Consider the following 26,832-nt stretch of genomic DNA (forward strand, 5'->3'; position numbering starts at 1 on the left):
GGCAGCCTCGTGAACCTCCCGGGAGTTGTGCACCAGCCCGCGGGAGGCGTCCCCGCGGTGGGGTGGGCTTCGGAGTGCTCCGGGCGTGGGTGCTGGAGTTGGGCAGGGGCATGGGAATCTGGCGAGCGAGCGCCGTGCGGCCCTTTGGCGGTGGTCGAGGTGGAGGGGCCTAATGCTGCCAGGACTTTGCTGTGAGGGACTCGGGGGTAACCCACGGCGCCCACGCACATACCGCCCCGACACCTCTTCGTCCCCAAACTCTCCCACAGCGGCCCGTCGCCCACCCCCACAGCCCCTCCAGCACCGCCCGTTCCCGGGGCCGGCTTTTCCCCCGGCGCCTCCCCTGCTCCGCCGGCCGCGCAGGTGGCGCGCTCCGGCGGCGCCACCGCCTCCCCGCCCCGCCGCCGCCGCTGCCATGGCGGTGCGGAGCTGCAGCGCTTGGCGGCGGCTGCTGCTGCTGCTGCTCCTGGCCGGCTCCGCCGCCAGCCCGGCGGAGGAGGGTGGCGGGCGGCGGGAGGCGGGCGGCGCGGAGCACGGCGAGGAGGCGGCGCAGCCTCCCCACGACTCCTCGTACGGCACCTTCGCAAGCGAGTTCTACGACCTGCGCTACCTCTCCGAGGAGGGTGCGGCGGTCAGGGGCAGGCGGCGGGGCCAGGCGGGGCGCGGTGGCCAGCGGGGCGAGCCCAGCGCGGGCAAGGAAGGGCGGCTAGTGGCGGTGACGAGCGGATGGGAGCGTGGCGGCGTTGTTCAGCACGAAGGCCAGCGCCCGCCGCCATCTTCCTCCCGCCGCCTCCCGAGCGGCCTCCAGCCCTGCTGCTCGAGGGCTAAGACTGGGACCGGGTCCGGAGGGCCGCCCCGGGTGACCAGCTCAGCGGCCAGGCCCTCTGGCGTCTCGCTCCCCGCGAGGCTTCAGCGAAGCCCTGTGCCTGTGAATGCCTCCTAGGTCGGGGGCGGGTAGGAGAGCCGGTGGCCGTGGGGCTACTGCAGAAACCCGGGAGGGGGACCCAGGGGTCGCTCCCAGCCGGCTTTGAGAGACCGGCGGACGGTCGCTCGCCTTCCGAGGTGCAGACCCCCTCGCGAAGCGCTTTTCGGGCTGCTAACCTAAAATCAGGCCTTGTTTTTGTGGGTTTCGAATGTGATGTTCTGCGTGATAAGAAACACAGTGGTCGTGGGTTTGGGGGTGTTGTGGTTTTGTGTTTACTTTTAATTTGCAAATGGTAAAATGTTAAAAACTCCAAATTTGTGGCTTGGCTGCACTGAAAACCGGTTCTTTGATGCAGAAAAAAGGAAGAAGTAAGAAGATAGGATGTCCTGTGGTCAGTCCTTCAGTAATGCTTTGGTACAGGTTGCTGTGAAATTTTGCCAGCTTCATACATTTATAATGTATGGATAATTTACCCAGGTCCCTGATAGTGTTAATGGAGGCTGTAATTTGCCGTTTGCATCATCCCATCTCCATTGGCATTGTCAGAAACGTAGGAAAGCACATCAGGGCTCTCAAATGTCTGAAACTGTGTAGGTTAAACATTTGTTTGCAGATGTTGTAACTAACTGCAGTGTTTATTTCCTATTCAGTGGAGCACTTTCAAAGGACTACAGTTTCACAGCTAGCACTTTGGTTTTTAGTTGGCTAAGTAAAAGAAGATGCTATTAAAATACCTATATTCATGCTACAGACACAAACTTCTCCAATCCAAGACAGACTGGATCTGTTTGCAAATGTTCTCACTTTGGTTTTGACATTATACAGCAGACATGGCATTGATTGGAATCATAAGTCTTACTGTCTTGCTCTTCCGAGTCTGCACAGGTTATTGCCGGTCACAACTACAGGCAGTTCCCTGGTTTGATACTCTTGTACCTTTTATTGCAATGCACATTTTACTTTATTTTTGTAATGGAGGATATAAGTTCCTTCTGGCATCCATTCCTACAGCTCTGAATCTGGTGCCTTGCATTTATACATAGTAGATAGCTAAGGAGTCAGATTTAGTTCCGTTACAGATTTCCTGAGAGGAGAAAGACTGCACGAAGAGGTAGCTGAGTGGAGATACCCAATTGTCAGTTTACTGCAGTACTCGGTGTTCTTCTGCCTTGAGTTAACTTTTGCCCTTGATGTAGCAAAGTCACAGTGCAGTGTCCTTCCTTCTTGGTGGATGTAGAAAACCTGAGAAATTTTTTTCAGTTATCAGTGTTACTTTGGTACCTGGATCCAGGACCATCTGAACAAGGGATTATGTGTGTGACAACATAGTCCCTCATCTGAACAGCTCAGTCATCAGCAGACAAAGTAAATGCTATTGGAACATTTTCTATTTAGTATTACTGCTTTCTGTTCCTTGTATTTTATTTCATAATGATTAATTCTGATTATACAGGTTACCCTTTCCCTACTGCTCCTCCTGTGGATCCATTTGCGAAAATCAGAGTGGATGACTGTGGGAAAACCAAGGGATGCTTCAGGTCAGTCTGAGATACCCTTATGTTTGCAGATACCTTTATGTTTGCAAATGCTGACTGAGTGCATTGAAGACTTTGGTTAATATTCTATTCATTTTAATAAATGGCTATTATTTAAGAATATACTTTGTAGTTATTGACTATATTATATGAGTAAACTAGGGTTATTTAAAGGATATACATCATAATTATGGACCTACAGTTATTTCATATTTCTTGTATTTTTATGAAGCACTTACTTAAAAAAACAGAGCTAGGAAGATCAGCAGACTAAAACCGTGTGCAACTGATTGTTTGCCATGCTGTTTAAATGCTACATATTCTTAACACTAAAAGAGTATTAATGGCAAACCCTTAATTAATGGTAGTTTCTGTATAGCACAATATAATAGGCCTTGCTGCCATCATACCAAAATGCATTCTTGTTATTTTTTTTTCTGGCAGAAATGTAATTAAGTTTCATAGCAAGACATTGCAAGGAAAAGTTACATCTATTTCCAATTCCATTTAGGTATGGTAAACCTGGATGCAATGCAGAGACTTGTGACTACTTTCTGAGTTACCGCAGAATAGGAGCTGATGTTGAATTCGAGTTGAGTGCTGATACTGAGGGCTGGGTGGCAGTCGGATTTTCCTCAGACAAGAAAATGGTAAGACATCTACAATTCTTCATGTTGACAGCATGTGCACTTTTACATGTGTATCAATGTGAGAGCTGAAATCCCCCCCACCGACAAACCCCAGGCTAGCTCAGTCTGGAAAGCAAATGAAAGCTGTATATACAAGCAGATCTACAATCTAGGGTGAAATGCAATGAATATGTACAAACAGACACTATTCACAACATTTACAAATATATGCAAACAACAGAAAAGCACAACCAAGCTCCCTTTGCTTCCCCTGAGGGGACCTCCCAAGGTGGTTCTTAAACATTTCTCTCTCTCCAATGGAAGTGTTTAGAACAACCATTATTTTGCTTTCTTACACCCAATAGTGACTTATTTACACTCTTTCGCTTTCTCTGCTGGGACTTTGAGAAGAAAAATTAAAAAGACAGTTTTAAACCATCACAACATGGTAGTATATCATAAAATCATGGAGTGGCTTAGGTTGGGAGGGACCTTAGAGATGATCTACTCCAAACCCATATAAATGGTTTATATTTGATCTTTCACAAACAGAGCGCATATGGAAAAACTGACTTCCTGAAAACAAAGCACCACTGGGATCAGAAGCCAGTCCCACTGCCTCCCGGAAAACTGCTTATCCTTCCTAACATGTCTTTTTGCTTCTTCTCTGAGAATTACAATATTATTTCAGTTCAGCTCTGACTGTCTGAATGTTACTAGCTTTTTAACTCTCTAATAGAAAAGCCTGCAGGGATAAGCCAATTCACGTGGAAAACATCCTATTGCATTTTATGTCGGTGTTACTTGGACAAGAGGCACTAACATCAGAAACTAAATAGCAAATAATTTTATTCTTCAGTAAGTCAGCTGAGTTTCAGTGATACAAAGATGGCTTTTTTTGTTAAACCTTTGAAAACTTTTGTTTCTTTGATACCTGTGTGTTGTTCCAGGGAAGCCAGAAGTGTGTGACAAAATAACTTCTGCTAATTTACCTACATAAAGCAGTCTTGCTAAAATGGCTTCTTCTATCCCTCCTTGGTGTTTTGTTTTTTTTTTGTTGGTTCGTTTAATGATTATTCCTCTACTTTTTCATTCAAATGCTTCTCTTTTCATTGTGTTTCAATGAGCAAAACTGGAGCATGTACTCTGCAAACTTTAAAAAGCCTGAGCAACAGATAAGTGAAGCAAAGATGTTTTTGTCTGTGATACTCAGTAAAATCCTAAACTCAGTTTAGGATTAAAATGCAGTTCATAATGTATTTGTTTGTATATGGAAACAGTGCTGACTATATAAAAAAAATAACCGAGCATATGTCACAAGTCAGAGGACAGGACTATTTCTTGTACAGTAGTCTGAAAACACAGAGTTTAGATGTCTTCAGCTAGGACCCACAAAAAATGAATGGGTAGGCTTGCACTGACTTGACAATATTTTTATCAGACCCAAAAAGATAAACAGAAAGAAAATGAGAGGCCAGGTGTCATGGATTTCATTGAATCTGCTGCTGTTATTCATACTGTGCTGCAGTCATGCCAGCTTGAAAAATGAAAGTGCTGACTGGAGCAAAAGTATTATGGGGCTTGAAGTTCAGGTGGCAATATGGGAGGCTTCCTGTTCCAGTTGCTGCTTCTGGATTCCAGGTGCTTGGGTGTTGTCTCTTTTCTGCAGGCATGGTGGTGGAATAGGTGGGAGTTGGGTAGTTGCTGGGTTTGGTTTTCTGGTTTATGCTGAGGGTATTTTTCCTGCATTTCACTGGAAATAAGCTAAGCTAAGGTAATCATGCATTGTATTATTAGATTAATTAGATTATCAGCTATCGTAATTATGCATCATGATTATGATATGTTCACAGTATCACAGTAACACACAGTATATCAGAGGTTAGAAGGGACCTCCAGAGATCATCAAGTCCAATCCCCCTGCCAAAGCAGGATCACCTAGGATAGTCTGCACAGGAATGCATCCAGGTGGGTTTTGAAAGTCTCCAGAGAAGGAGACTCCACAACCTCCCTGGGCAGCCTGTTCCAGGGCTCTGTCACCCTTACTGTACAGAAGTTTCTCCTCATGTTGAGCTGAAATCTTCTATGTTCTAGTTTGAACCCTTTGTTCCTTGTCTTATCACTCTGAACCACCCAAAAGAGCCTGGCCCCTCCACTTGACACCCACCCCTCAGATATTTATAGACATTGATGAGATCCCCTCTCAGTCTTCTCTTCTCCAGGCTAAACAGCCCCAGGGCCCTTAGTCTCTCTTCCCAGGGGAGATGCTCAAGTCCCATAAGCATCCTCATGGCTCTCCCTTGGATTCTCTCCAGCAAGTCTCTGCCTCTCTTGAACTAGGGAGCCCAAAACTGGACAGAGGATTGCAGGTGTGGTCTCAGCAGGGCAGAGTAGAGAGGTAGAAGAACTTCCCTAGCCCTGCTGGACACACCTTTCTTGATGCACCCCAGGATCCCATTGGCTCTCTTGGCCACAAGAGCACATTGTTGTTCCATGCAGAACTTGCTGTCCACCAGCACTCCAAGGTCTTTCTCTGTGGAGCTGCTTTCCAGCAGGGCAGTCTCTAACCTGTCCTGGTGCCTGTTGTTATTTCTCCCCAGATGCAGGACCCTGCACTTGTCCTTATTAAACTCCATGAGGTTTGCCTGCAGCCAGCTCTCAGCCTGTCCAGGTCACGTTGGATGCTGCACAGCCTGACAGGTGTCAGCCAACCCCCAGTTTGTATCATCAGAACTTGCTGAGGGTACTCTCAATCCCCCTCAGCCAGGTCCTTGATAAAGATATTGAACAAAACTGGACCCAGTACCCATCCCTGGGGGACACCACTTGCCACAGGCCTCCAAGGTGACTCTGTGCCACTGATGACAAACCCTCTGAACTCTGTTGTGGAGCCAGTTTGCAATCCACCTCACTGACAGCCATCTGTGCCATATCTCCTGAGCTTTTCTATGAGGATGTTAATATATTAAACTCTTACCTCTTTATCTCAACTCTGAATTTTGTGTGTTACTTTTCCCCTCACCTTTGTGTTGGGGAAGCAGGCAGCTTAGCCCTTGCAAATAAACCATTACAGCAGGTGCTTTCCACCCATTACTCTGTATGTATATATGTGACACTGTAAATAAACACAATAAAGATAGATATCTTTGTGTCATGAAGAGCAGCTCATGTTACAAGAAATGACTTATGTTTTTAATGTTGTGAGGAACAATTTTACAGCCAAATTTTGGAAAGAGCTTAGGTGCCTGGAAAGGCAGCTGCTCAAGAGGATTGTCAAAACATTACAGCACCGTTCAAGACTGGGACCCATGCTATCAGTTTTGTTTGTAACTGTGAGATACCTGTTGTAGATCTCAGGATCCCACTGCCTGCATCTCATCAGCCCCTTAGAAAGCAGGCATTACCTTTCATCCCAAGCAGCAGGTTCCACCAAGCAGCAGGTTATGTCTCAGTTTCTGGGAAGAAGAATTAAAGAAGTGTAAAATTGAAAGGGTTTGCTTCCAAAAATTTCTGCATAGATGATCTAATGACCATCAATCAGTTGAGTTAAAACAACTAATTATCTGTATTCCTCTCCTGTTCCGCTGCTGACTTCATCCTTTTTCATAACTTCCAGGGTGTTTTGGTGCCCTGGGATGTGCAGGATCTAGTGGCTAAATGTCCTGGGATGTGCAGGATCAAATGGTAAAATGACTGTAGGTCAAACATCTTTGAGAAATACACTGTGCTTTGGAGGCCCTAGTGAAAATTATGTGACCTGGATAGCTACAGAAGTTCAGGGGAAAAAAAAAACTTCTTTGTGTTCTCAATAGACTTTTTTAAAGCCCTGTGACCTATTTTTTTGTCTCAAATGACATTATGCTTTTCCATTTGCAGGCTTTATTACATGGGCAGGATTTTGTAATGTCATTCCATTGAGATTCAGAATGCCTTTTTCTTTCTGATTTTGGTTTTCCTGTTTTTGTTTTTTTTTTTTATATGCAAAAATATCTTTATTTTTGCCTCTCTGAAATTAAGAATGACAGATTTCTGCTCAGGTGTATAAAATAAAACTATGAGATAGTACTCCTAAAATTAATGCTAATCCCCAAGTCATACAGTGCTCTGGCACTTTATTAGTGACCTGCTCTAGCAACTGGTTTAACAATTGCCTCACAGTTCCTTCTGTCTGTTGTTTCTTTGCTTGATTGTAATGCTTATTGGCTATTTATGCTAGGTGAAGAAGCACATATTGATTACTTTTTTTTCTTGTATCTTGTATCTTACAGTGTTCTGTGTTCTGTTACTACATGCTGAACATTTTTTTCATTTTCTCTTAATAGACATAAGTGATGTTCCCTTAATTGAACATGAGAAGAGATTAGAAAAGACAGACTGTAATTCATGCTATTGTTTTTCCATATTTAGTAGATTCATCTCCAATATTTACTAAATTATATTCAGTTTCCATCCATTATTTGATGCAGTGGATTTTGGTCACTTCAATGATTTGAAACTGCCAGTTTTTATGAAGCAGAATCCCAGAACTTCACAAATTACTAATCAATTCAATAGATGATAGCAGAGTGACACCATGTCTTAAAAATGTTATACATGTTAGGTAAAATAACTCTTAGAAAGATATCCAAAAGAGAATTTGGAGATAGTAAGGATAAGTAAATACTGCTATCCACTTTGTGCTTTTCAGTCTGACTGAAGACATGTCACAGAATATCACTGAATCAACCAGGTTGGGAGAGACTTCCAAGATCATCAAGTCCAACTGATCACCCAACTCTATCTAATCAACTAGACCATGGCACTAAATGCCTCATCCAGTCTCTTTTCAAACACCCCCAGGGATGTTGACCCCACCACCTTCCTGGGCAGCCCATTCCAATGGCCAATCTCTCTTTCTGTGAAGAACTTTTTTCTAAGATCAAGTCTAAACTTCCCCTTGCACAGCTTAAGACTGTGTCCTCTCCTTCTGTCACTGGGTGCCTGGGAGAAGAGACCAACCCCCACCTGGCTACAACCTCCCTTCAGGTAGTTGTAGACAGCAATGAGGTCTCCCCTGAGCCTCCTCTTCTCCAGGCTAAACACCCCCAGCTCCCTCAGCCTCTCCTCACAGGGCTGTGCTCCAGACCCCTCCCCAGCTTTGTTGCCCTTCTCTGGACACATACCAGCAACTCAACATCTTTCCCGAACTGAGGGGCCCAGGACTGGACACAGTCCTCAAGGTGTGGCCTAACCAGTGATAAGTACAGGGTTAGTTACTGAGTCCATGATTAGGAAAGCAAGTCTTTCTGAAAGAAATCTAGAAAGCCCCAAGTCTTGGCTAGTTTTTAATAATTAGACTGATACACAGACATGAGGAAATGCTTTGTGACACTTTTGCTTTCCTTCTACCAACATTTTTTTACCGTCTAGGGAGGAGATGATGTCATGGCCTGTGTTCATGATGATAATGGAAGAGTTCGAATCCAGCACTTCTACAATGTTGGTCAGTGGGCTAAAGAAATCCAGAGGAACCCTGCAAGAGATGAAGAAGGGGTTTTTGAAAACAACCGTGTGACGTGTCGATTCAAGCGTCCTGTCTATGTTCCCCGAGAGGAAACCATTGTAGATCTACACTTGAGTTGGTACTACCTGTTTGCTTGGGGTCCAGCAATCCAGGGTAAGTTGATAGCTGACGGAACTGAGGTGCCAAAATTGAGACGTGTAATTCTAATAACATTGTTCCAACTAGATTCCATTTTTAAAAGTTAAGTAGAATTCTGGTAGCATGAGGCTTGAAAGCAGATACAAAGGAAGGCAAGATAATTAGTGAGTCCAACTTGTTGTGTTTTCTTGGCTGTTACAGTTACTACACCGAGTCCTCAGAGCCAAATTGAGAAGAACTTCATAACTAAAAGTTCTGAATTCCTTTGAAGGGTGTTTATTGTTTACTTGAGTTTCATTTGTTTCATTCAGAAGTTTAATTTCTGAAAGCAGAGAAATGACCCTACTCACTGACAGTGTAATATTGCATGCTCCTGGAGGTTTGAAAATTATTTGACTGTCTACCTGTTTGTTTGGTAGAGTTATAACAAAAGATGCATCTGACGTTATTTCTTTCTGCCCTTACCTGTTAAAGGTTCTATAACTCGACATGATATAGACTCACCACCTGTATCAGAGCATGTTGTCAGTATTTACAAGTATGAAGATATTTTCATGCCATCAGCTGCCTATCAGACCTTCTCTTCTCCATTCTGCTTGCTCCTCATTGTTGCACTGACCTTCTATTTATTGATGGGAACTCCATGACCAATGGAAGATGGCAGGAATTTGTCAGTGGAAGTTTCTCAGGATGGACTGCTATATGGATGGACGATGCATTTTTCTATTGGAATTTATATCACACCACCATCCTCATCTAGCTGCTTCTGAATATAGTTAGCCTATCAGGAGAAGGAAATAACCATCTCCTCTGAGTGGCAGAGTGGTGGGAAATCATTTAAGAATAATCAGTGAACACATAGGAGAATATTTTCAGTGTTGTGACTACTTGTCCAAAGAAAGAGAGACTTTTGTAAAACCAGTGTGCATGTGTGTGTGTGTGTGTGTGTGTATTTGGGAGGGGCGCCAGATGCATGTGTGCTTAGGCAAAGTTAGTGATGGACATCTTATTAAAAGCAAAGTTGCCTTCAAAAATGCTCCCAAAACGCAAATTTGGAAAACATTATAATGCTTTTTGGTACTTCTGGAGCAGACAGCACACCTCCAAGTGCAGTTTCTGAACTTAAGATCTGAGTACTGGCACAGTAGTGTAAAACCTGTCCTTCATTAATGGACAGTTCTCCTAATTGTTTTGTATATTTATCAAGGTTTACTTGCTCTGGTACTTTCCAAACCTAAACTTGCATATATGGGAAAAAACAGATGTAAAAGTACATAATATAGAAGTTCCCAACAAGCCATAGGATGTCCTCCTAATAATCGTTTTTTCTCTATGAAAAAAACCAATAATTTTGCTGATGTGTAAATACATTTTTAAGCAGTTCTGTAGGAGTATGAAGTAATCTGTTTTTCTGTGGTTGATGTTCATATATCATGTTCATGTTAAAGATCAGTGTGGACAGCTGATGTTAGCTTACAAAGAAATGGGAATATAATGGAGACTATTTGCAAGGAAAGATAAGGATTAATAAGAAAGCAGTATCTTTAGTTCCATCAAACCATTTCTAACACGTAGTTACTGTGGTAAAAGAGGAAATAATTGGATTTTTTTAATCACCAATACATACTACAAAGATGAATGCTAAGTATTACAGAAATGGAAAGTGTCAAAATGTACTTAGGAGCCACAGAATAGTATGAAAAACTTTTGAGTTCTTGTGGAGAATTTTTGTTCTTCACACAGTAAGAAGCGTGTGACACATGTCTACATGTAGCAGTCAAATGTGCTTAGATTAGGTTGTCCATTCACTTTCCAACTTGCATTAAAATTATTTAAACAGAAGTAAAGTCTGTGTCAAAGTTCTATCTAATGTGCTATGCTTAAGGACTCTGTAGCAAAGGATCTGCTAAAGTACTTGATGGACTTCCTTTCTGTTCTCATTGTCCATAGAGTGTAAAAAATTCAGTAGCTTTGCTGAGCTTGCATCATTATTCACAGACTGAAGTTTGTAGACTAATTCTTTTTTTATGCTGAGCATTCTTCAAACCTATGCTTAAAGTTTATGAATTAGATTGAAAATAAGTGTACTGCACTTTATTTTAAAAGAAATATTAGTTAGCAATACACATTTTCATTGCTGTTTCTAAGGATTTGTTCACTTAAAATCACTGGACTAGAGTTCAGGAGGGGAAAGAGAACTTCAGAATGAAGTGAACTTTAAAAGTGCATATAATAGCTTTATTCAGTATAAATTGCTTCTCTGGAGTTGCATAGCCTACTCATCATCTGATAAACTATGTGGTGGAGACCACCTCATAAAGAAAAGTCTGCTTTGGTTCACAGTGGCTGGAGAATTTAGCCTTAACATTGCCTGAAGCCCGGACAGTTGAGTTTTATGTTCAGCAACCAGGTGAAGTGAAGAAATCATTAGGGCAAATTCTTTCTCCTTTGTGCTAACTTGTAAGCAGGTAAGGTAGTGCAGTTTGTTCTCAGAGATCACAGCTGTTTAAAGTAGCTTCAGGGCTGCTTTAGTTTATGCCTTGTATTTACTGTTTTAGTATCAGGCATTTACCTGATTATCCACTAAAGGGCTAATCTAATAGTTGAAAGGTACTGAAGTAAGATAGAAACCCATTTTGTCTCCTTTTTTTTCTTTTCTTTAATACAGTGCTGGATTTAGGTTAGCCTGGCTTGACTGAAGTGCAGGGTTATGTTACAAGATTACAATAATAACACCAAGGTTCTACTTAACAGATGCCAACACAAACTAGAGGAAAAAGCAGACACTTCCTAGTCCAAATAATTTTTAGTTTCTTATGGTAACTACTAGCAAGCATCTCCTAAAGAACACATTTCCCAAGTGGTTTTGTTTTGAGAATTACTTGCTGTAGGGTGCTGTGATACACAGGCATAAAGTTTAGAAAATGCATGTTTAGTGTACCTTATCCTTTGGAAATTTAACTTTGATTATTAATTAGAAAGATAGGACTGGCAAAGACCATAAGGCATTAATTAATGTCCTTGAATATGTTCTTTCCATGTAGAACAAAATTCAGTTGTGACTACTGCTTGTTCTATTAATCATAGTATCATCCTCTACTCACTCTGACAATCTTTATCTAGAGTGTTTTATACTTAAAATCTGTTAGAAATCAGCTGCTTACATTTAGTGATAGTGCCTAGTGCAAAGGGACCTTTTTTATATCTGTAGTGTCTGACTGGTACTCTGCTACAAATAATAAGTTAGGCCTGAAATGACATGGAATAATAGGTAGGATAGGAAAGCCCAGAAAAATAAGTGGAGAGGACAGATTACAGAAAGCTGTACTGTTTTTTTTTTCTTTGCCTAAATCAAAATAACTTTTTATGTATAGGTGAGATAGCTCCCACCCCTCTTTAAACACCAAAACAAAAAGCCTCGCTGATTTTATAATGCCATTGGATGCATGGAATGCTTTCTTCAAAAAATCTATCATTATGAGGGAAATACTATGGTTTTGAAAGAAAACATTGGTGAGAAAAGTTTGAAATCTCTTTGTGGCCTTCTTGGTTTTGCAGTACTTGGATAACAACAAAATAAACACTTGTGGTCTGCCTAATCTGAGGAAACCCCCAGACTGAGTTAAAATTTGTCAAAGCTGGTTTTGACTTTTCCAGTTTTCAACACAGGGAACGGGGAAGGCCTGGAGTGTGGTGGACATCAGCAAAACCAGGCAGAGGTTTTGAAGCTTGCTTAGGGCACCATATCCTGGATCTTAATCAAGGAGAGGAGCCCTACAACTGCCTCTGTGTACTCAATGTCTAGTGCAAAATTGAAATAACAGCAGGTCCCGTCCTATACCAAATCCTTTACATCTTTTGCCAAACTGTGGATGGTGTTCTTCCTGTGAGTGTTAATGTCTAATCTTCCTCTGAAAACTACTGTGCTCCTTGTCACCAGCCTGTGTCCTGGCACCATCTGCACAGATGCCTTATGCTGTTTAGTGAGATGAGCCTGAGAAGCCTTAGCCCAGCTAGGAAGAGAAGTCAGTGAGTAAGAAGAACTGATGCACATGATTATCCAGGCCACAATTAGAAAGCTGTGTGATTGGTAACATTCCAGTTATCTGCAAGTAAATGGCTGTTACAAGTTTAATGGAAGACACAGGTGTCCTTAGTTTTTTGTCTTCACTTTCCCATCCATCCAGTGGATCAGACTGGATAAAGAACTGGAATCACAGAATCATAGAATTGTCAGGGTTGGAAGGGACCTCAAGGATCATCCAGCTCCAACACCCCTGCCATGGGCAGGGACACTTCACACTACATCAGGCTGCTCACAGCCACATCCAGCCTGGCCTTAAAAACCTCCAGGGATGAGGCTTCCACCACCTCCCTGGGCAACTGGAAGTTGGCACCATGCTGTACTCATAGTGTGTATACAAACTTAATAACTTCCACCAGCATTTAAATTGCATTTTGACTCCTTGATTTCTTATACTGATGTATAGATGGTGTAGTTTTCTCCCCACACTTTTTTTTTTTGTTAAATATTCCCAAATAGTTTCTCCCCCCCCCCAAAAAGAGTATTGGGTAATGGCTTTAGGAGAAGGAAACATGTCTTTCATGCAAAAAATCTAATATCACTTATTTTCAGATACATCTACTGTGAGAGTGCTAGTATTCTAGATGAAGTACAACTTTGTATAAAGCCTTAGATGTATTACAAAAGTGGAAGCATTTAAATATTGCACATTAAATACTTAAATATTGTTCTGGTGCTTCATAGAGCTGTACATGTGCATAACCTGCCTGCATTGGCATCCTCTTTTCCAACTGTGACTCCACAGTTGTAATGAAAAGTGAAGCAGTCTGCTTGAATGCTACACAGTGAGGCATTGGTGACCTCAAAACAGTGTGGGACAGAAGAATGGAGAGACTGGTAGTAAGGCTGAATGACAAGGAAGGGCTAATGGATTTGGCATGCATCCTATTTTTGCATGAGTTTAGATGTGGCAGAGCATGTCTGGCACCTTTAATTCAAAGCAAATATTACTTGATGTGAAGAGAAGGAACAGAGTCTGACTTGAATGAAAATGTAGCATTTATGCAGGTCCTAGCTATGTAAGGGCTGATTTGGGCATGAGGTCAGACTGTGCTGTAAAGTGTTTACTCCCATCAAACTCCAAGATAGGAGCTGGAGGCTAGGTCTTGCTTTTGGAGGTGTGAAAACCTGCCCAGATCCTGTAGGCAGTAGTGGCAGTCAGTTGCTCACTGGCCATTTGACACACTACTCACTTGCAGCAGCTTGAGTGTCAAAAGATTGGGACTTTATGTCTTTTCTTAAGGTACATTTCATAATGTACCTTTATTGTACATTACCTACTTCCTCCAATTATAATTTCAGTATCAGTATTTGTGTAGCAGTGTGTAAAGGCCTTGTGCAGCTCTCTCACAACCTGCCTAGCACAGTTAGGGATTGAATTGGAAGATTTTTAAAGAAAATCTCAATTTCCTGACTACAAAAATTTATTTTTCTTTAAATACCAACTTTTCACATATTTTTTTTTCTTTTTTTCATATCTAATTGTTTCTGTCCAATGTATATCTCAACATATATAATTTTTGCAGATACAGAGTAAGATCTAGGTAAACCTTCCTTTTGTGAACCTGTTTGATTAGTATGAAATTATTATTTTGGTAACTTCTGTTGGGTTTTTTTTCTATTTTTAGAGTAGATTTGGTGAAATTATGCATGCTTGAACTTGATTGTTCAACTTGGGTTAAGATAGTGAGGCAAAACCAGTGTAATTTTGAAGTGTCGAGGAAGATGCAGCTTGTGGAGTTGCTAGGTGTGAAAAACCAGACTTAAAAGACATTACTTGCCTTGAAAATCTGTGATTTAACTTGGCAATAGCAACGAATCTGATGCAAGGAAAGAAGTAGATGTTTTCTTCCCTTCTTTGATTGCTAAGTAGTTTGAATTGCGCTTACAGACTCACAGAATATCTCGAGTTGGAAGGGACCCATAAGGATCATAGAATTCTAGAATGCAATGGGTTGGAAAGAACCTTTAAAGGCCACCTAGTCCAACTCCCCTGCCCTTCAGGATCTCTCCCCAGATCCCCTACAGGGACATCCACATCATCAAGACCTGCTCCTCACAGGCTACCTACAACTGTGCCATATGACTACAAGTGTCCAGACACTCCTTCAACTCTGACAGGCTTGCTGCTGTAACTGCTTCCCTGGAGAGCCTGCTCCCAGTGACTGATCACCTTCTCAGTCAAGAACCTTTCCCTGATGCTTCTTCACAGTCATTCCCAACTGCTGCTTTTGCCTCTGTTCTGTATTTCTTCCCTAAGTAGGAATGCTCTTTCAAACCAACGTGAGGTTGGAATGTGTTCAGATATTCACAGTCCACATTTTAGACCAGCTGCTGCTCCATAGAGGCTCATTTTCTTCGGCAGAGGTATGGGACTCGATGGTCTCCGGAGGTCCCTTCCAATCCTTACCATTCTCTGATTCTATGATTTTGATCTGCAAGTAGAGGCTATTTAGGAGAAGTCCTTGCAAGGTGACATTTCTATGGCGCTCTTAAACATTATAGGAAACTTAAAGGTGCTCTGCTCTTTATAGACTAGAGCATTACCTGGTGGCAGCTCTTTCCTGAGCTCTTTCTAAATGATACTTTCTCAAATTCATGTTTACATTTGAAAAGAAGCAATTGGATTTTTCAAAAGTGCCAAGCAGCTGCAAATCTTTCATGGCTCCAAAGCCTACTCAGGGCAAGTGGTAATGCAACATATTGCCTGATTTTGTTTTACCTCTCTCTTAACCTTAATGTCTTTTCAGTTCAATTTCATATTATCCAAAGACTAAACAAAGGGAAAAAATCAGTTAGTTTGTGTGCCAAGGAATACAGATATTCTTGCCAACTTTTCACAACAGTGATCTGCAGACCTTAGAGTAATGAAAAATATTCTTGTGGGAATGAATATTTAGGCAGTGTAATATTGCTAAAGGTATTTGTTTGTGTAAGAGTTTAAAAAACAAAAGGCTAGAGACAAAAGAAGAGAAAGCACAGGATCCTACATGTTATCTGACACCTAGCTGATTTCTTGGGGGGAGAGGCAGAATGATCTAGAATAATATACAGAAACTCAAGATGTTACCTACTAGAGTATTATGCTTGCAGTTTTTATACACTAACCTTCTGTCACCTTCAGTACAAAAATTAGCCTCTCATTAATCTTTTTACAGTATTACTTTCATTTTTTTCCAAACAAGATGAAACAAGGATAAGTTCAATAAGTCAAGAAAATATTGTCATATAGAGTATTAGGATAATAGCAAAGGAAGCACAGATGCCATATTTAAATCTAGGAAGGGAAAAAAAAAGCTTTTTTTTTTTAAGCCCAAAATATAATACCCACTTCTGAAATATTGGATGGCTAGCATATAAAGTAATGATTTCTTTTTCAGTTTTTCACAGCTGGTGATATGAAAACAGTGCTAAACATTGAAATAGAAAAAAAACCCACCACAATAGATTTTCTCTAAATCTGGAAGCAACATTCAAGTCTTGACACGGAGTCAAAGATGAAATTCCAAACTTCCTAAATCATTAGAAAAATGGCATCATGGGACCCTGCTATCCATGTGTGATGTCCCCAGCCTTTATTTAGGCAGATGTTTTTTTGATAGCTTATTTGAAGCATCATGAGTTCAGTTTAGGTTAAAAGAAATGTCTAGTATGCCTTGGTATTTCTGCCATACATCCTGAGGTCTGGTTTGCTTTAACCTCTCTGTAAGTAAATAGCCTGCCATAACTATGTTAACTCCTGCCACTTGTTTTGTATTACATACAGTGTAATGGTTGTCTTCTCTACCTTTTGACTTTGTTCAGCATTCTCAAAACTAATAGATAAAACCTACAAATAAGCAGCTTGTAACTACAGTATTAAGTAGTCTGCATTCTTTATGCTAAGCTATGTTCTGTGTGCCAATACCCAGCATCAATGTGCAGTGGGCATTTGGTTGGGTAGGAGCTCAGAACTGGGGTTTTGTAGCTCAGAAGTAATCATCCAACCTCTTTGTATTTATGCACTAGTATTTTCAGAAAAAAACAAACATTGAATGAATGCATAAAGAAATTATGGTGACCTATGGGACTACTTTACATTCAGTGCATGCGCTAAAAATATTAGTGGGTGACATCTGTTTTATACTAAATGTTGGTGTTTGAGTGAGCTCTGTTAGATACTTGACAATGACAGGCAACAGTACTTATAAACCTGTTACAATAAATGCCTTTTTAGTCTAAGAAAATGTGTGATATGTAATTTATGAAAGGGGGAGGGGGGAAGGTCTCTGAAGAAGTCTCTGCTGCTGTGCTGTGTTAAAAATTCTTTCCCATACCATGGGCTTGAATTTATTACCAAATAATTCCATTTAAGTCCATAAGGCAGGTCACAGTAGCAAATTAACAGATGGGACACTACATTTTCTTTCTCTTTTCACCCTCAGAATCACAGTGAAGATGTAATTAAAACTAATCATGTGTATTGAACATGTCCAGAGGAGGGCAATGAGGCTGGGGAGGGGTCTGGAGCACATCCCTGTGAGGAGAGGCTGAGGGAGCTGGGGGTGTTTAGCCTGCAGAAGAGGAGGCTCAGGGCAGACCTCATTGCTGTCTACAACTACCTGAAGGGAGGTTGTAGCCAGGAGGGGGTTGGGCTCTTCTCCCAGGCACCCAGTGACAGAAGGAGAGGACACAGTCTCAAGCTGCGCCAGGAGAAGTTTAGGCTGGAGATGAGGAGAAAGTTCTTCACAGAGAGAGTAATTGGCCATTGGATTGTGCTGCCCAGGGAGGTGGTGGAGTCACCATCCCTGGAGGTGTTCAAAAAAGGATTGGACGTGGCACTTGAAGCCATGGTTTAGTTAGTCATGTGGTGGTCATAGGTTGGACTTGATGGTCTCTGAGGTCTTTTCAACCTTGTTGATTCTGTGATTCTGTGATTTTAATAAAATATTAACCCAATTGTCACTTACTATAAGAAAGCTGAGTGCAGAGATTCCAGTGGTGACTTCTGTGCCGTGTTTGTGTAAACTATTTGATGGAACCATAACCAAGTTGCCAGTAGTACAAACATGAATGTTCTTCATCTGCTGTCATTGCTGCAGTATTCCTTGTCCAGAGCAGTGCTGGGAGGCTTTCTCAGAAAAGAAGAAAGCTGGGTTGGACTCGATGATTTCCAGAGGTCTCTTCCAACCTCTAACATCCTGTGATCCTGTGAAATTATATTAGAGACTGACAGTAGAGAAGAGGAAATCTCATGGTACTCAGCAAGCAAAAGCAGCTATACAATTCCCTCAGACACGCTTGCTTCAGTTTCTGAGATCTCTCAGGTTTCAGCAGATACTTTAGCTGCTTGCTAGTGGACTGAGAAGAAAAGTTAACTCCAAGAAATTTATTTCTTTTACACAGTTGCAGGCTGCAAGGAAGGCTGAATCTCATGTATGTCAGCTACTTTGTGCACTTACCAAGTGATCACAGTATCACAGAATTAACCAGGTTGGAAAAGACCTCAGAGATCATCAAGTCCAACCTATTACCCAACACCGTCTAATCAACTCAACCATGGCACTGAGTGCCTCATCCAGGCTTATTTTAAACACTTCCAGGAACAGTAACTCTACCACCTCTCTTGGCAGCCCATTCCAATGGCCAATCTCTCTTTCTGTGAAGAATTTCTTCCTAACATCCAGCCCAAACCTCCCCTGGTGCAGCTTGAGACTGTGTCCTCTCCTTCTGTCACTGGGTGCCTGGGAGAAGAGCCCAACCCCCACCTGGCTCCAACCTCCCTTCAGGTAGTTGTAGACAGCAATGAGGTCTCCCCTGAGCCTCCTCTTCTCCAGGCTAAACACCCCCAGCTCCCTCAGCCTCTCCTCACAGGGCTGTGCTCCAGACCCCTCCCCAGCCTTGTTGCCCTTTTCTGGACATGTTCAAGCAATTCAACATCTTTACTGAACTGAGGGGCCCAGAACTGGTCACCGTACTAAAGGTGTGGCCTGACCAGCACTATGCCTGATGCAGGCCAGGATGCCATTGGCTCTCTTGGCCACCTGGGCACACTGCTGGCTCATGTTCAGCTGCTGTCAGTCAGTACCCCCAGGTCCCTTTCTGCCTGGCTGCTCTCCAGCCACTCTGACCCCAGCCTGTAGCACTGCATGATCAATAGAGGCCTTAAATATACTGAACAGAGAGTCTTAAATTATGTTTGTCTTGTGCTAAATAACATTGGATGAATTTGATAAGGCAAAATAATTGCTCTGTTACTTAGATCTCTGTATCTAACTTTTGTTCTATGCAAACAGCTACCATGTGGGCTAACCGTGCAAGGTAGTGTTCAGGATTTGGTTCATCCCAGTGCCTTACTGGTGATGTGTTTTGCATGCTGGTCCACCAAGTGAACATCTTTTATGTTGGTGCTATTTGTTGCAGCCAGTGTCCTGCTGGGATGTGTGCCCAGTGTTTGATTCTCTAGCCAGCGGATTGGACACCGCAAGGAACAAAACAACATTCCAAAGGAAAACATTCCTGCAGAAACCAGCCTCCCTACATGCTGGCTCATTTCAGTGGAAGAATGCATTTAGTTTATATATGTGGCAGAGTTTGTATGTGGCTGTTTAGCCTTGAGAAGAGAAGACTGAGAAGGGATCTGATCAATGTCTGCAAATATGTGAGGGGTGGGTGTCAAGTGGAGGGGGCCAGGCTCTTTTTGGTGGTTCACAGTGATAAGATAAGGAACAGTGGGTTCAAACTTGAACATAGAAGATTTCAGCTCAACAGGAGGAGAAACTTCTTCACAGTGAGGGTGACAGAGCCCTGGAACAGGCTGCCCAGGGGGGTTGTGGAGTCTCCTTCTCTGGAGACTTTCAAAACCCGCCTGGATGCATTCCTGTGCAGACTACCCTCAGTGATCCTGCTCTGGCAGGGGGGTTGGACCAGATGATCTCCGGGGGTCCCTTCCAACCTGACACCTTGTGGCTGCATTAATAAGTTATTTCATAGTTTCATGTGGTTATTTCACATATAAATGAGGAACTTGCTTTTGCATGTGTTGCCTGTCTCCTTGGTCCTGGACTGGGAGCATGAAGATGAGCTGTTTGGAGCTCGATGGGTCCATGCAACATCAGGACATCTAGGGAAAGATGCCACATACAGGTGGGTTCGTGACTGAGGGGTAGATCTGACCGTGGAGGCTAGCACACAGGTCACACATGATTGTGAGATATGTGCTGCAATCAAGCAAGCCACCAGAGCTAAGTCTCCCTGGAAGAAAGGGTGGTGGCTGGGTTTTTGTTATGGTGAGGCCTGGTAGGTTGACTATATTGGACCACTGCCACAAACACTTCAGGGCAAGTGCTGATAGAAGCAACTGCAGGTTGGTTAGAGACATACCCTGTATATCATGGCACTACCCAAAACACCATTTTAGGCCTTGAAAGGCAAATCTTGAGGCTATATGGTACCCCTGAAAGAATTGAATCCAGCAATGGGACTCACTTCAGAAATAATGCCATCAGCTCCTGGGCCAAAAAACATGGCATTGAGTGGATATATCACAGTCCCTATCTCACCCACGAGCCTTTGGGAAGACTGAAAGGTAGAATGGGCTGTTAAAGACCATGCTGGGAGCATTGGGTAATGGGGCATGGAAGCACAGAGTCTAAAATTTAGCAGAACCCTCTTGGACGGTTTATTCCAGAGGATCTGGCAGGCAACTACAGACCAGTCAGCCTCACCTCCATCCCTGGAAAGATGATGGAGCAGCTCATCCTGGATGTCATCTCTAAACACTTGGAAGACAAGAAGGTTATCAGGAGTAGCCAACATGGATTTACCAAGGGGAGATCCTACGTAACTAATCTGATAGCCTTCTATGAAGTTATGACCAAGTGGGTAGATGAGGGCAGAGTAGTGCATGTCATATATCTTGACTTCAGTATAGCTTTTGATACTGTCTCCCATAACATCCTCATAGAAAAGCTCAGGAGATGTGGCACAGATGGCTGTCAGTGAGGTGGATTGCAAACTGGCTCCACAACAGAGTTCAGAGGGACATCATCAGTGGCACAGAGTCACCTTGGAGGCCTGTGGCAAGTGGTGTCCCCCAGGGGTTGCTACTGGGTCCAGTTTTGTTCAGTATCTTATCAATGACCTGGATGAGCAGATTATACCCTCAGCAAGTTCTTGATGATACAAAACTGGGGGGGTTGGCTGACACCCCTCAGGCTGTGCAGCATCCAACGTGACCTGGACAGGCTGAGAGCTGGGTGCAGGCAAACCTCATGAAGTTTAATAAGGACAAGTGCAGGGTCCTGCATCTGGGGAGAAATAACAACAGGCACCAGGACAGGTTAGAGGCTGCCCTGCTGGAAAGCAGCTCCACAGAGAAAGACCTTGGAGTGCTGGTGGACAGCAAGATCTCCATGGAACAACAATGTGCTCTTGTGGCCAAGAGAGCCAATGGGATCCTGGGGTGCATCAAGAAAGGTGCGTCCAGCAGGGCTAGGGAAGTTCTCCTAACTCCCTGCTCTGCCCTGCTGAGACTACACCTGGCATACTGTGTCCAGTTTTGGGCTCCCCAGTTCAAGAGAGACAGAGACCTGCTGGAGAGAACCCAAAAGTCTCCTTCTCTGGAAACTTTCAAAACCCACCTGGATGCATTCCTGTATGGACTACCCTAAGCGATTCTGCTCTGGCAGGGGGGTTGGACCCGATGATCTCTTAAGGTCCCTTCCAACCTTCTGCCCAAACAAAACCTTTACACACTGTGGGAGGAAATATGGTCCCTGTAGTGCACATGAGGAAGTGGCTGGGGAAGGCAGTTTGGGTTGCTCCTCCCACGGTGAAAGGCAAACCAATTCTTGGGACTGTCTTTGCTCGAGAACCTGGGTGTACTTGGTGGGTAATGAGAAAGGATGGGAAGACTCAGGGTGTAGATCAAGAAGATTTAACACTGGGGGAAAAATAACCTGGGATGTGAGTTGTATGTTGCAGGAAGTGTGCAGTAAGAAAGACCCAAACTGACGGAATTTTGCAAGAAACATGAGTGCAACAGTGACTGACACCAATCTGGTGTTGGTGCCCAACAGTAGAATATCTTGCTTCTCCTGGCCTGAACAGTACAGATGAGGCCCAAGTAACATCTGGATAAAACATCTATATAAAACTGTTGATGGACATTGAGGTGGTTTAATTATGTAGTTTACTTTGTGAGTGTAAGCAAGAAGGGATTTCAGTATGAGAATCAAGTGACATGGTCAAATGTATTGAGTTATGTGGAACCTGAGCATGACACAAATAGTGTGGAATAAAGTGTGAAGATTGTATTTGGTTTGGCTGAGCTGGGGTTAATTCTCCCCAAAGCATCTTTCTAATGCTTTTTTTTTGCAGTGCTGTAGCTGGGTGTTAATAACACACCAGTGTTTTGGCTACTGCTGAACTGAGCACCAGGGCTATACTTTTCCAACATTTCCCTGCCCCAAGGGTATGCTGAGGGGTGGGCAAGATCTTGGAGGGGGACACAGCTGGGCCAGCTGACCCAGACTGACCAAAGGGATATTCCATATGACATCAGCTCAGATATCTAAGCTAAGTGAAAGAAGGAAGCGTGGGAACATTCGTTGATGGCATCTGTCCTCTGGAGCAACTGCTATGTGTATTGGAGCCCTGCTTCCCAAGAGTGACCAAAACACCATCTGGTTTGATGGGCAGTAGAGAAAAACATATTTGCTTAATTTTGCTTCTGCAAATGGCCTTTGCTTTTGCTTTGCATTATTAAAATTGCTTCTATCTTATTATGGGCCTTTTGTTATATTTTCCCCTGTCCCTCTAAGAAGGGAAGTGATAGAGCAGCTTTGGTGGGCATTTGGCCCCCAGCCAGGGCCAAAGCACCACATGTGGAATTCAGTTTTCAGAGTTTGATGTGTGTCTTGTGAAGCTTATGTGTCCTCCCTCAGCTGTCCCCTCAGAAATAGTTTTCTGACATTTATGGTCACATCCTTATCCTTAAGTGTTCATGCTGGGATAATATATTATCTTTATTGTATTTTATTGTATTGTATTGTATTGTATTTATCTTTATTGTATTGTACTGTGGGTTTGTTGTGCTTTTGGTGTTGGGTTTTTTGGTGGTTGGTTTGTTCATTGTTTTTTAAATGCTATTCCTAATATGTTCAGTGGTTTATAACACACAGTGAAACAAGAATTGGAAAGAAAAGGTATTCTACAGTAGAGACCAAACTCTCAGCTTATATAAATCAATATTTATAGCTTCACTCAAGTCAGAGCTAACATTAATTTCAGTTCCTGAAAAACATGACTGCCTGTGCCTGTGAAGAAAAATCAAAGGACTAATAATGTGCCTATGAAGATTTCATTTGCTGGCTTCTCTGTTTATCTAACAAAAGGATTTGCATCCTCAACTCCCCCTGTGTAAACCTTAATTGACAATCGCTAATTGAACTTTAATGTAACAAGTAATAAGCCATTAGAGTCCCTTGTTGGCATGCTTCATCTGTTCTGCAGAAACTGAAGAGAAAAGGTTCAGGTAGTGATGCATGCTTGTTACCTACTTCAGCACTCTGCCAGGAGGCAGATTTATCTGATCAAAGAGCAGTGAGTGACAGCATCATTTTAAGGTGCAATAAAAGCTTCTCATATGGACAACTGCTCATAATGCCTCATCACCATTAGAATCAAATGAGGTACCTGTAGGTCTATAAATGCCTCCACTGCAGGAAATTTAAGCACTTTGAACCTACACAGGATTTATTCAGCAAACGAAAATGAACTGTTGCAAAAGCCAAGAGGGACCTCTGTGCAGGAAGCTGTCTGGACCCAGCCCCAACTACCACTTCAGGATGCAACAAGGTTACAGGGAATATGTGGTAAAACCTCTACCGTTCCTCCTTGGGGTGATGATAGGGGTAGGTCTCAGTTTATAATCTGTTGTCTTTATACTTCTCTGACTTTAAAAGCTGGGCTATGAACAGCTGTATTTCCACTTTACAAGTTAAAACCAGTTGTGCTTAGGGTAATTTCAGCTTTTAGACATCTGCACTGTATAAGAAACACTCCCTCAAAGTCTTGGTGAGCAGAGCTCTACTATGACATTACACAATAGTAAACTTGTGTGTAAATCTTACAAAGTTAAAAAAAACCAACCAAACAAACAAACAAAAAACCCCCACAAAATTTCCTAGAAAGTTAAAAAACAAAACAAAAACCCCACAAAAGTTTCAGCAGAAAGATCCCTCTGAGGGTTTTATAAAAGGCAGTGTTACCAATAGCTTTAGTACCTGCTGAAGGGTACTGTTAAGCTGTGAAAGGAAAACTGAGTAGCACAGTGGTAGCACTGAGCCAGTTCAAAACTTGCTCAGACCAAGTGTATTTATTGTAGAGGTGTTTAGACCACCTGCAAGCTGTCACCCTTATGCGTGGACACAGAGGTCTGGTGTATGTCAGATGCAGGAAGTAAGCTCCCCTAAATTATTTGCAAAACACATTTGATCAACATAATGTCAAAAATGCCACGTCTGGGAAAAAAAAAAAAAACAGAAAAAACAACTACTTTTTCACTGGGCCCAATTTCCACTAAAAGCACAGATGCTTTCTTTTTAAATAATTTGATATCAGAGCACATTCAGACAAGACAAAATTCTCCTGTTTGTTTAACCAGTCCCGCTCTTCACCTTGCAGTGACACTGCAAATTCCCGAATGTTTTCTGCTTCAAGAGACTAAAGCAGAAGCAGGGGCAGGAGAGCGTTTAACGGGGCTCCGATTGGACTGTGCTGCTGGCATAGGGGTGAAGACATGAAGCAAGCTGCTCGACTCTGTCAAGCTGCAGCCAAAAGTAACGAAGGCGCCGGCTGGGAAGCCTCCACCCACACTCGGCAGTAACAGAACCAGGACAGAAGGGATAAAAGACCTCCCGGTCACACCCTCGCCGGTCCGCCAGTCATTGCGGCTGCAGGGTTAAGGCAGCCCGGCGGCCAGCTCTTCCGGAGCAGAACTACATTTCCCAGCACCCTTTCCCGCCGGCCAACTCCTCTTCCTCGCCGGGCGGGGCGCACGCCCGTGGCTGGAGCGCCGTGGCCCTGCAGCCTCCGGCAGCTCCGGCGACTTTTCCGCGCCTCCGTCCCCGGCGGTGGCAGCAGCTACGCGTCTGCTCTTCGCAGCGGCAGCTGTGCTGGGCGCTGCGCGAAAGGGGTGGGCGCCATGGCTGATAGCGGAGAGCCCCCGGCGGCTCCGGTCGCCGCCCTTCCAGGCTCGCCGGCACAGAAGCGGCGGCCGGGCGGCTCTCCTAGCGCGGGTGCCGGCGGGGCGGAGGGCGCGGCGGCCATGCCGCGGCTGCCACTGGGCGGCTCTGGCGGGGCGGCGGGAATGTCGCTGCCGCGGCTGGAGAAGCCGATTAAGCAGGCCTTCTACAACACCGGGGCGCTGCTGTTCGCGGGGCTGTGCTGCGGGGCCGCCGTCCTGGTTTACTTCATCCTGGAGGCCTTTCTTCGGCCGCTGCTCTGGGCTGTGCTGTGCGGCACCTTCCTGCACCCTTTCAAGAGCTCCTTGACGGCGCTGGGCCGCCGTTGGCTTGGCCGCCTGCAGCGCTCTGGCACTCCCGTCCTGCTGGCCGCCCTCCTTCTCCCTATCTGCTTTGCCAACTACGGAGTGGAAGCGCTGGGCGAGCAGGTGCTGCGGCGGCGGCGGCTCCTGCTGCTCCTAGGCGCTGGAGGGCCGCTGCTCTACGGGATCTACTGCCTCGGCAGCTCCCTAGGCGTGCAGGTGCTGCTGGCCCAAGCTGCCCGCCTCATCTGCCAGGGGCTGGACTACTTCAGCAGCCAGTGGGTGAGTAAGCGTCGCCGTCGGGGGCGGCCGGCTGGCTTTTCCCGGGGGCGAGCGGCAGCTTCTCCGTCCCCGTGTTAGAGTTGCGCGGCAGAGCGGGGTGGGCTGGGCTGGGCTGGGCTGTGGCCCTCGCCCCTCACCCACCTCCGCCTGGCTGAGCCGCTCGCTGTGGCCGCCCACCTGCCCGGGGGTCGGCTGTCATCCCACTTGTTGCGCGGCGGCGAGGGAAGGGAGGTGTTTGCGGACACCGGCGTTTAAAATCGTGAGGCGCCTGGTTGAAGTCGCTGTTGCCTACTTTGTTTGGTTTGCGTTCCTTCTTTTTTTTTTTTTTTTTTTTTTCCTTCGCCCTCCCCCTTCTTTCCTATTACTCTAAAGGACGCAGAAATTCTTCTCGCAGCACTTGGGTTAGTGCTCAGGGAGCGCAGCAGCGCCGGGGATGCCGGGGCAAAGCGCTAGCAGTCCCGGCACCGCGGTGATGTAGGGTATAGCTTTGGCTATAAAACTGCGTCGAAAGTATCACAGAGTCACAAAATCAACCAGTTTGGAGAAGACCTCAGAGATCATCAAGTCCAACCTATTACCTAACATCACCTGCGTGGAGAGGTGTTCCGTGTAAACCAGTGGTCGCAGCAGAAGCAGAGACCTTTTCTTTGTCAGTGTTTTGTGTCTGTAGTTTAGTCGTGCCCCAGTTTCGAGATGGTGTTAAGTCAGAGGTAATTCAATTGAGGTCCTGGGCAAACATCAGCTCAGTTAAGCTTTAGGATATGTTGTGAAATAGCAGCTCTGCAAGTGACTCGGGTGGGAAAAGCATCGTAGGGCTTGTTTCTCAGTGTACTGTTTTTTATTTTCTTGAAGTAACTCAGTTTGAAGGGTAAAAAATAAAGCTATTTCACTTAAAAATTTTACCTATGATAGTAAAATTTTTGAGACACCTCTTTCCACATGTTGCCTTTAGTAGGTAGTCTGGTTAAAACCTCTGGCATAACTAATTTTCACTTTGTTAGTTACAGTTGCAAATGAGACAGTACTATGGATCTGAAGTAAGTGGATATGTGAAATCACAGGAGATCAGTAAGTTGTGCTTTTGTTAGATACTGATGGATGATTGACACACTTGTTTCCTAGGGTCAAAGACTTTTTTTTTTAGGCTGCTCTTCTTTGTTTCAATAAACAAAACAGCCTCTGGGTGGGAAAATTACGCAGAGTTTAA

General features: G+C 44.0%; 2 protein-coding genes across 2 annotated transcripts in view; both read left to right on the forward strand.

Annotated features, from left to right (window-relative positions):
* Positions 1-415: 415 nt before the first annotated feature.
* Positions 416-9,377, forward strand: FRRS1L (ferric chelate reductase 1 like). The gene is made up of 5 exons (XM_054381907.1): positions 416-623; positions 2,379-2,463; positions 2,972-3,110; positions 8,499-8,745; positions 9,205-9,377. Exons 1-5 carry the CDS (start codon positions 416-418, stop codon positions 9,375-9,377), a joined length of 852 nt encoding a protein of 283 aa, XP_054237882.1.
* Positions 9,378-25,001: 15,624 nt separating this feature from the next.
* Positions 25,002-26,832, forward strand: part of TMEM245 (transmembrane protein 245) — a 77,467-nt gene continuing 75,636 nt past the window's right edge. The window contains exon 1 of the mRNA XM_054381901.1: positions 25,002-25,625. Coding sequence (XP_054237876.1) covers positions 25,002-25,625 — 624 coding nt within the window. The remainder of the gene's footprint in view (positions 25,626-26,832) is intronic.

This window comes from Indicator indicator, chromosome 6 (genome assembly GCF_027791375.1).
Source record: "Indicator indicator isolate 239-I01 chromosome 6, UM_Iind_1.1, whole genome shotgun sequence".
NCBI lineage: Eukaryota > Metazoa > Chordata > Aves > Piciformes > Indicatoridae > Indicator > Indicator indicator.

Bases quoted from the DNA above. Each gene is read 5' to 3' on its own strand.
- FRRS1L (XM_054381907.1), top strand. From the start codon at position 416: ATGGCGGTGCGGAGCTGCAGCGCTTGGCGGCGGCTGCTGCTGCTGCTG. The intron at 2,464-2,971 runs GTCAGTCTGAGA...AATTCCATTTAG, and splicing joins AAAACCAAGGGATGCTTCAG to GTATGGTAAACCTGGATGCA. The intron at 3,111-8,498 runs GTAAGACATCTA...TTTACCGTCTAG, and splicing joins TTTCCTCAGACAAGAAAATG to GGAGGAGATGATGTCATGGC.